This window comes from Belonocnema kinseyi, chromosome 2 (assembly GCF_010883055.1).
Source record: "Belonocnema kinseyi isolate 2016_QV_RU_SX_M_011 chromosome 2, B_treatae_v1, whole genome shotgun sequence".
NCBI lineage: Eukaryota > Metazoa > Arthropoda > Insecta > Hymenoptera > Cynipidae > Belonocnema > Belonocnema kinseyi.
Genome location: NC_046658.1, coordinates 87,245,489 through 87,256,450, shown reverse-complemented (window position 1 = coordinate 87,256,450; position 10,962 = coordinate 87,245,489). Strand labels below are relative to the sequence as shown.

At 25.7% G+C, this 10,962-nt stretch overlaps 1 protein-coding gene across 1 annotated transcript in view; it reads right to left on the bottom strand.

Moving 5' to 3' along the window:
- Positions 1 to 4,141: 4,141 nt before the first annotated feature.
- LOC117167341 (ribosome biogenesis protein TSR3 homolog) overlaps positions 4,142 to 10,962 on the bottom strand; it is a 14,691-nt gene continuing 7,870 nt past the window's right edge. Inside the window, exons 3-4 of the mRNA XM_033352201.1 lie at positions 9,469 to 9,856; positions 4,142 to 4,394 (exon numbers count right to left, since the gene is read on the bottom strand). Of these exons, the coding sequence (XP_033208092.1) occupies positions 4,267 to 4,394; positions 9,469 to 9,856 (516 nt within the window). The 3' untranslated portion in view covers positions 4,142 to 4,266. The remainder of the gene's footprint in view (positions 4,395 to 9,468; positions 9,857 to 10,962) is intronic.

Sequence of the window (10,962 nt, the reverse complement as noted above, 5' to 3'; positions counted from 1 at the left end):
TTTTCAGATTTTGCATAGTTCTTTTTTAAATTTGATTTTTTGACTTTTTCGATCGTATATTTTATAAATAAAACTAACAAGGCAAATCTTATTCAAAAATTGTTAAGGAGACTTTCGTATGACTTTCTAAAAGCTGCCATTGCGTGAGCCAGCAGTTCTAGGAAGGCTGAAACCGAGAGATTGATGTATATATTTCCGGATTTAAATTTAAACTATTTTATAGAAAATGCATCTTTTTGCCTTGAAAATTAACTTTTAAGTTGAAAATTCATAATAACAATTTGAAATTTTTTATGTTTTGTTAAAAATTCGTATTTTTTTTATTGCAAATTGAACTATTTTGGTAGAAAATTCAATTGCTTTGCTGAAAAATTAATTTTGGCAAATAATTGATAGTTTTGGCTTAAAAATTCAAGTTACGTTAAAATTTTTTTCTTTCTAGAATGAAAAATTTTTGTTAAAAGTTCATTTTTTTTCTTGAAGATCCACAATTTTAGTTGAAAATTCGATGATTTGAGTAAAAATTAATCTATTATATTAAAACTTATTTCCTCTGCTTTACAGCATTTTGCCCTGTGAAGCTTCTAACCTATGTTAACCTTTATAAATATGTTTTTCATTCGCAACTAAAGAATTGATTTATCTCTGCGGTTTAGTTGTTCAGATGAATAATTAGCGAATTCTTCGCCGTCGGCGATTTCCTTCAAATATCAAAAACAAGCAAATCAATGTTGAATTTCTATTCGTGATTCATAAAAAATAAATCGATACCTTGTGAAAAAAGAGGAAAAGAGAAAATTGTTTTAAAAAAATGTTCTCGACTTTTGTCAATTGCAATGCTCAAATGAGGAATTTTTAATATTGATTAAGAATTTTGTTTTTAAAATTTTTGTATACAATTTGAGGAAAACTTTTACTTATTTCAAAGACATTTAGAAGTTTTAATAAGAGTACAACAATTTGTTTAAAAAATATTGATTTTTATAGAATTTGAACAAAAAATTTCGAAGCATTTTATGAATTTTGAAAGGTTTCAAGAGAATAATTTTTCTTAATGCCCTTTGTAGAGCTTTTCAGAAATGTTACAAAATATTCGAATCATTTTGAAAGATATTTAAAAGGTTCAACATTTTGAGAATATTAAAAAATAATTTAAATATTAAAAAGATTAAAACAAAACGTAGATTTTTTAATACTTCGAAATGACTGCTTCTTTGGAATTTGTAAAACGATTAATTCGCTGAAGCACACAACACTAGTTTCAAGAAAATACAGTTTTTTCATAAGATTCTTGGGAAACGGTTAGATGATTTTTTATTTACAAAAATTTATTTTGTAATAAAATTAATAATGATTTTAAAACAATTCAAAAGATTTCTAAATATGTAAAAACAAAATATGTACACGCGGGATTGACAATGCTAGTTGAAATAAAAAAAAATACACGAGAGTGCCGGACATTATTTCTCGAATTTTTGTAATCGAATAAATATTCATCATAAGCATTATTTGACAAAATAAATACTTCACCTGAACAATTTAAGTCAAAAAACAAATTTGATTTTTTGTAAGACGAAGCATATTTTTTCTTCATTTTTTTATATGAAAATAAATTTTAAGTATCTCTCATTAAGAGATTTGAGGTTAAAAATTGGAATTCTTTTGTGTGTAAAAATAAGCGATTAATCGTTTTTGAAAATATACCACACTACAGTTTCGATAAGGTTTTTACGTCTTTTTCATTGGTCGTTATCATTTTTTGAAAAAAATAAATATTTGACCTCCAAAAATGTAAGTCTAGAATAAATTTTACTTTTTTCATTTTCAGTTGGTACACCGAAAAACATAAAACTTATTTTCTCCAATAAAAAACGAAAATTTTAAATGTTTCCTACAACAAAATTTAAATTTATTTTTGAATTTCATTTTTAAAGGTTCAATATTTATTTTTTCAAAAAATGGTTGTTAAAAATGGTTTAATATTTTGTGATTGATATTAACTAACGTAAACTGTTACATTGAATAGGGCAGCGCTTTACTCCACAAGCATTATGCACTTTCAAACTGAGAGTATTTTAAGTTGAATAAATTTAAAATCAAGATATTAAAAATGAGATACTATTTCAAAAACAAACAAATGAATCTCCAAATAGAAATAATATAAAATTATACAATTACAAAGCAGAAATGACCATAATTGAACACTTTATTTCACATATTTAAAATTGTTCATTCCAATTTGAAATAAAAGGATGTAATTTTGAAGTATGAAATACAAAAATATTTAGATTTAAACGTTATTAATATAAAAGTCTTCAGTTCATAAAGTATCAATCTGACAGTGAGATTCTTGGATTATTTCAAATTCTTTAACTATGAAGCATGTTTGAAACTTTTTCAATCTAAAAATCATTCAACGCCTTCAATTCATTCAATGTTTATTTATTTCAAATGCTTGAAATTCTATTTACTCAATATGCAACTACTTGAATAATGCAACTGTCCAGCTATTAGGCTTATAAGTTTGGAACCCGCCAATTTATACATTTTTAGCCCAAAATAATTAAATTTTGCATGATTTCCATTTAATATTTAAATACTTTCAGCATTAAAATTTACATTTTTAAATTGTAAAAATTTTGGACAATTGAATTAAAAATGGAAATCAAACAATATGTTTTATATTTGAATAAAAAAATATTTAATTCTTAATTCCTTGAATTTAAAGCTAATCTTTCTCAGACTTAAATAGAAAATGTATGAAAATTAAATTACATTTTCATTTGCAAATTGTGAAAAAAAATTTGGAAAGTAAAACTAGCAAAGATTTCCCATCTTTTCTCATTTTCCGTTTATTTCTCGTTTTTTTCCAATTTCCAAATACTTTTCACTGTCAATGGTATTAAAAAAATCGAAATCTAAAGTTAATCACTTTTCCATTTGAAGTAATGAAAACTTAGCTGCGAATGATTTTAAGGAACTTTAAACTAGAAATATTAAAAATTGAACGATTCCATTTTTGTTGTAAACTAAAAAAATTTTAAATTAAAAGTTAAATTATTTTCATTTTAAATAGTTTTAAAATACTTAAAAAGCTTAAAAATTCGTTTACAGCAATTTTGGTAATCTTTTTAAATATTCACTTAAAATTAAGTTTTCAAAATAAAAAGTCATTTTCAATTTTCAAGTGAATCGTAAGAAATTTTTTTTTATTCTTTTGAAGCCTTTCATAATTCTTAAAAAGCTTCTTAATTTTGTGTTCGAAATCTGCCAAAATCTATACTTTGGTTTAAATTAGGCCGTGGGCTATTTAAATTGTTTGAAATCATTTCAAATTTTAAATTAATCATAAATATATTCAGATCACATATTTCTAAGAATTAAGCAATTGTTATTTTTCCTTATTAAAAAATTTCAAATTTTCAAACTTTAGACTACTAAAGTTTAACTACTAAGACAAAATTGAAACAGTTTAATTTTTAAGGTTAAAATCTGGAAATTCTGCAATTGTGAACTGATTTCGAATCATCTTGCGAAGTCAATTATTATTCACTTGTTAATCCTTAATGTATAGGTCAGTTTTAAAAATCATTATAATTTACACTCACATTTGTTCAATTAAAAAGGTTTTTTTTAAATCAAAAATTGCCAATTTCAAACGCCAATAATTTTTCATTTTTTAAGTCTTTAAAATTGCATTTTAAATTTTGAAATGAATAGCGTAAGTTTAAAAAATAAAATCCAAAATGGAAAAATTGTGACAGAAACAGAGAAAGTGACCATATATTGAAAAAGGCACTAAAATTGCAAAGAGAATCGCTGGTAGGCTTAAGATAAGCATTCAAAAGTTGAAATTTTCCCTTTCAAATACTTCAAATTGAAAATGCGTGACTTTAAGACCTGCAAAAGGAAATTAATAGACTGAAAAAAATACAATATTAAAAATATTAAAATTTGAGAGAAATTTCATGGAAATTGAGGAACTTTTAGAGATACTTCTAAAATGCGTGGAAAAAATTTCTGCATTTTTACGCATTTAAAGAAACAAACAAAAAATGTTCACATCGCAATATGATGCCGAAAATTGTAGGGTACTTTGTTTCGTTTCTGAAACAAAAAAGAAGTAGAAAGGCGACTCTTTTGCATGGTAATTGCAATAATATTTTCTCCGTTAAATGAACTTTAAATACAGTCGAATATATAAATTACATATACAGCAGTAAAATTTACAGCAAGTAAAATTTTCGAAATACTTGAGATTTTCTATCACGTGCCTGATATGCTTACTGTTTCTTTTTTCGATACCGAACTTTTTTCTATAACCATTTCCCCCTTTTCACTCTCACCGTCCTCACTCTCGCTTTCTGACGATGTTGGTGGAAAATCAGGCATGGCTAAGAGAAAAATTATTAGAAAATTTTAATTCTTGCCAGAAACAAGTCAATTATCATACTGATTACGAGAATTTTCTGATCGCATTAAGGAAACGTCCATTAATATCTTACTTTGTTTAATCATTCGATTATGGTAGAAAATTCATCTATTTTGTTGAAAATTCGTCCTTTTGGCTTGAAATTTCAACTATTTTATTGAAAATGCAACTTTTTAGCTCGCGTTTTAGTTCGTGATTAATTTTTTTGTTGCTGAAAATTCAACTGTTTGATTAAAAATTCATCTTAGAATGTCGAAATTTTCACTATTTGGTTACAAATTCAATTATCTTGTTGAAACTTATTTGATTGAAAATTTAATTATTTTATTTAAAATTAAGTTTCTTTGTTCAAAAGTTTTTTGTTCTTCGAAAATTCAAGTGTTTTATTGAAAATTCATATTTTTTGGTAGAAAATTATACTGTCTTCTAAAGATTTAAATGGTTTCGTTGACAATTTTTACTATGTAGGTTGAAAATTAAGCAGCTTGTTTTAAAATGGAAATCTTTTGTTAAAAAGGGTTTTTGCTTTGTTTAAAAATTCAACTATTTAGTTGAAAATTCGTCTTTTTGGATTGAAGATTCAACAATTTGGCTAAAATTCGTATATTTTGCTTTAAAATTCAACTATTTGGTTGAAAAATAATCTTTCTTAGTTGAAAATTCATCTTTTCTGGTTTAAAAACCATCTGGTTTCTAAGACATTCTACTATTCAACATGAAAATTGAACTTCCTTGTTAAAAATTGATTTTTTTGTTTGTTAAATATTCATCATGATATGTTAACGGATTTTAAAGTAATTTTAAAAGATTATAAAACATTTCAAACAATTATAAAATTCTTACGGAATTTAACGAGAGTTTCAAACATGTTCAAGGATTTCATGAGATCTCAAGGAATTTCAAAATATTTCAAGGGAATACCAAAGTTTAAGGGTATTTCAAACGATTCCAAAGAACTACAAGAGGTTTTACAGATTTAAAATGATTTAAAAAGATTTCCTGATTTTCAAGAAATCACCTGTTACGATTTCAGATAGAATTGCAATTTTTCAAGGGATTTTAAAGGGATTTAAAAATAAGAAACAAGATTTGCCATGGATTTGATGTGATACCGAAATATTTTCACGAATTATAAAGTCGATAAGGGAATTTCAATGAAATTTCGAATATTTAAAGGGAATTAAAGAGATTGCAAATTTTATAAAACAATTTTGAATATAATTTTACATAGATTGCAAAGGTTTAAGGGAATTTCAAAGATTTCCGAATATTATCAAGAATTTTCAGAGATTTCGAGAAATTGCAATGGCTTTTAAAACATTTTAGTGGATTTTAATATATTGTAAGGGATTTAAAAAGAAACGGAAACATTCCCATGGATTTTAGACTTTAAACGAATTGTAAAGAATTTCAACTTTCAAAGATATCAAGTGATCTCGTAACATTTTGAAATATTTTAAGTAAGTTCAAGGAATTCATTTGATTTTTACAGATTTAAAGGATTTTAGATCAAAATCGTTTTGAAGGGATTTTAGGAGAATATGTACATTGTGTATGTATATTTTGATTATTTATCCATTGAATTCAGAGATTTTTCACACGATTTAAACAATTTCAAAACAGTTACAAAATTTTTAGAAGAATTGAAGGGATTTCAAAGATTTTTAAGGATTCCACGAAATTTCATTTATATTTAAACTCCGCCACTCTAATTTTAAATATTTCATAATAAAATAGAAAAAACAACAACAAATGATATGTCAAAAGATATACTGTGACGACTTTCAGAGATAATAACAAATTTTTTAAAATTAAGAGCTCCAAATTTTTTTCAAACGAAATCTCTTGAAATTCTTTAAAATCTTTTTTAATAATTTATTATCTTTACAGCCCTTTAAAATTGTTCAAATATCTTCATATCCTTTGCAATTGTTGAAATCCGTACAAATCTCTTGAAATAAAATTTAATTTACTCTCATAAGTTCTCTAGAAACTCTCTAAAATCCTTTAAAATCCCTTAAAATCTTTAGAAATAGTGAAAATCCATTAAAATATGTAGAAATAATTTGAGATTCCATGTATATAAATTAAAATCATTCCCGCGTTCTCGTCCCTGGATTTTTATGTTATAATATTTAAAAAAACTATTTAAAAATTCATCATGATAAATTTTTAAATACTAAAAGTTCTAAAAATTCTTCAAATTCTTTGGAATCTTTTAAAATAACATAAAATCTTTACAATCCTTTGAATTTTTTGTAAGTTCCTTCATATACATTGAAACTGTTGAAATCCATAAAAATTCCTTAAAGTAAAATTTAATTTATTTGCTAAAGTTCCCTAGCGCGTTTTCACCTCCCCTATTTTTTAAATAATATTAAAAACAAATTATTTTAAAATCCATAATGTCGAATTAGTAGATGTTAAGCGTTCTACAATTTTTTAAAACTAAATCTCTTGACATTCTTTGAAATCTTTTTAAATAACTCAAAACCTCTAAAATCTATATAAATCTTTTCTGGTTTCTACTACTACTAAACTATTGAATTTTCCAAAAAATGGATCAATTTTCAACAAAACATTTGAATTTTGAAGAACAAATTTTAAAAAATTCAAACAAAAAAGATTAAATTTCAACTGAAAAAATTAAAAAGTTGTTGACATTTTAACCAAATGGTTGATGTTTTAACTTACAAAGTTGAATTTTATTTTAAACAAAATAATCAAATTTTTTGATCAAAAAATTAAATTCGATCTAAAATTGTTTAAATCCGTACAAATCCCTTGAAATCAAATTTACTATATTTCCTAAGGTTCTTTAACAATACCTACAAATCTTTGGAACATTTTTGGAACTAGTTAAATATTTTAAGAAATGATTATGTCTACTTGTAAGATATGTTTAAAAAACTCTTACTTTTGTTATTTTAACATTGTCATGGATGCCAATATTTCGGACGTCTTCAATAAAAAATGTGTATACTTTGTAAAATTTACATGTACAATTGAAAATTCAGAAATGGTTAAATTTAAAACATCTACAAATTTTAAACGCCTATAATTGAAATTATAATTCAATATAATTAAAATTTGAAACGTTTATATTTTTAAATTGCCTAAACACTAAAAACTGTATTTATATCATAAAATGGACATCAACTAAAAACTACACTTAACATTCCGAAATGTTAAAAGCTGGTTTTTGGTAGTTTTTGAAAATTGCTTAAGTTATAGAACTTATTAAATTTGTGTTCAATTAAAGAATATCATTAAAATAATCTGTAAACCTTGTAATTCTTATGTCAATTTTGACCAAAACGAACAATAATAATTGTTTTAATAGGTCTAACATATGAAAAATCGATATACAAATTTACACTAATGAATCTTTAATGTGGACAGGCAGACCATCCTACTTTATTATGAAAAAGTTCATTTTCGATTAAACAGTTAAATTTTCTACCAAATTGCTAAATTCACAACGAAAAAAACGCTATTTTCTACAAAAGAGTTTAATTTTCAACAAAAAAAATGTCTTCAACAAAGAAAAATTTTTCAGCCACGACAAAAAAATATTTTCAACTAAATTGTTGAATTTTCTAAGTGAAAAAGACAAAGAGACTACAAAAAATTGCAATTTTCCATCCAAAATTGTGAATGTTCAACAAGCAAAAAAAACGCCAAAAAAACGGATTAACAAAAAAGTTATAATTCCACCAAGTTGTTGGATTTTGAAGTCAACAAGTAATTCTCTACAAAAAGTTAAATTTTCAAAACAAAAATATGAATTTTCAACTAAATAGTTGAATTTTCTACTAAAATAGATAAATTTTCGAGCGAAAATTTGAATTTTCATATCGAAACTACGAATTTTCATCAAAAATTTAATTTTTAAGCCAAAAAGGTTAATTTTCTATAAAACATTTTAAATTTCAATCAGAAAATATATAATTTTGACAAAGAAGTTAATTTACAATCAAACATCTGATTTTCTACCAAAATAGTGGAACTTTCAAAACAAAAAGAAGATTTTTCTATAAAACAGTTAAATTTTAAAAACTAAAATATGAATTTTCAACCAAATAGTTGAGTTTTCTTCAAACATAGTTTAATTTCCAATTCAAGAAGACGAACTTTCAAATCGACATTAAGAATTTTCAAACGAATTTTAACTTTCAAGCCAAACAGACGAATTTTCTGAAAAAACTGTTTAAATTTCAATCAGAAAATATACAACTTAAATAAAAAAGTTAATTTTTAATCAAATAGATGCATTTTTAATCAAAGCAGATGAATAAAAAAAATATATACATACAATTTTTTAATTTTGTATTCAAAATTTAAAACAAAAATATTAATTTTATGCCAGATAGTTGAACTTTCGAAAAAACATTAAAATTTTTAAATAAAAATTATTGATTTAAGAAAAAAAGTTAATTTTCAAGTCGAAAACGAATTTTCTACAAAATTTGAATTTTAAACAAAAATAGTTGAATTTCCAAGAGAGAGCATTTGAATGTTTAAATCAAAATTATGAATTTTTAACACAAAAAGTTAATTTTTAACTCATAAATACTAATTTTCTAAAAAACGGTTTAAATTTCAATCCGAAAATATATAATTTTAACAGCAGTTAATTTACAATGAAACATCTGAAATTTTTTACCAAAATTGTTGAATTCCCAAGCCAAAAAGTTTAAATTAATGGTAATAGATAATTCAGTAATTTAATAAAAAAACTCGCGGTAGTATATTTTAGTTTTGAATATAATAATTTTGCATATTTAAATATAAAATGGGAAGATTTCTCAACAAAGGGGAAAAAAGGCAGTTTGAGAAAAAGGAAAAACGCAGGGGAATGACAGATGTTAATTAGCATATTTTAAATAAATAATTAAAAGAGGAAACTTTCCCCTGAGTAAGATTTCTTACACCTTTGTACCCCCTCCCACCTCCCCCTTAAAAATCTTACGTAATTAATGGACGCTTCCTAATAGTAATTCAGAATGAAAAAGAAGCATCAAATAAAACTGTACCAAGTCTGTCTATTTTTTCCTGCCTCGCATCTGCTAGAAACTTTTCTTGAACATGTATGATCTCCTCTGCAGTGGCACAGCCAGCGTATTTTTCCAACAATTCTGAATTCAACTCTACAAAAGAGTGACCCCAGGAAAACTTTCCAAGGTAAAAATCAGCCTCAGTTGGAAATCCGGTAATAATCAGAGTGGCAGCTATTGCTTCGACGCAGCTTAATTGGCATGGCTTCCCATAATTAATGGGATTTGCTGCTACGAGAAAGGGCAGTAGTCTTGGATTAGGTGTCCTCATTCGAGAAAATGGTGTGTCATCTAATCGAGCCCAACTGCAATCAACGACTGCACATCCATGCTCTTGAACAATCTCTCTGTCTGTTGGACTCACACACTGCAGATAATTTAAAGCAAATTAATTACGTTTTTTAATTGTAAGACAGACATATTCTGAAGTTTCGATTGGTGCTGTTAGAATTTTGAAAAAAATTCATATTAACAAAGTTTTATTTGTTTATTTAATAAAAAAAACGACATCTCGAATGAAAAAATTTTTTCATTTCATTATTTTACACAGAAACCGTCGTTGAATTTTTGTAATTTGTGAAATTTTTGGGTCCATGGAAGCTGACCTTCAAAATCCACGTATAGATTTTCGCAAATTTAAGATGCCAGCATCAAATATGGCCACTTAAAGCCGATTTTTTTTTGCTTGTTTCGATATTTTTCTTATTTTTTTATTTCAAAAATTTTAGATGATGAATGTTTACGAAATTGCGTATACAGGGTTTTTTTTTGTTCGCTGGTTACGAATGTGTTATCAGTTTTCACAAATTCGAGATGGCGGATCCAATATGGCGGTGAAAAATTTCGAAAATTGTTCAATTTCTATGAAAGTCAGTATACAGGAGTTTTTTGGGTCGCTAATTACGAATTAGTTATCAGTTTTTACAAATTCAATATTGCGCATGAAATAAGGCGCATAAAATCATCTATATAAGGCAGAACTGGAACCGAAAGAGTCGTCTTGGGTTTGTGTTTTTGTTTTCATGCTGAGAAGGTCACCAGCCTTCAGCAGCGTGTGATACACACACACACACACACACACACACAGAGCTTTTTTTGTGTGTTTATTTTAGGCCTACATCTTTGAATTTACAATAAAAGGCGAATCCCCCCCCCCCCCGGTGCAAAATTTTGGCGTTATTTTTAGTTTGTAGGTTTAAATTTCTTTTTTTTATCGTAAAATTATAATGAATTGCTATGAATTACTTATCTTTAAGTACGTTTCCGGATTTCCTAGTAACTGCATATCGAAGCACAATTTTAAGTGCATTTATACCAAATTTAAAATGTTCTATTTGGCTTTTTCACCAACCGAGTACATAAAAGACCGCTCTCTTTTAGAGTTGCCACAGGATAACTTACAATTACGTCATATCCGAGAGTGGTTAAAATCATCTTGTTAAGGTTCTCCGAAAACACATAAATACACACAAA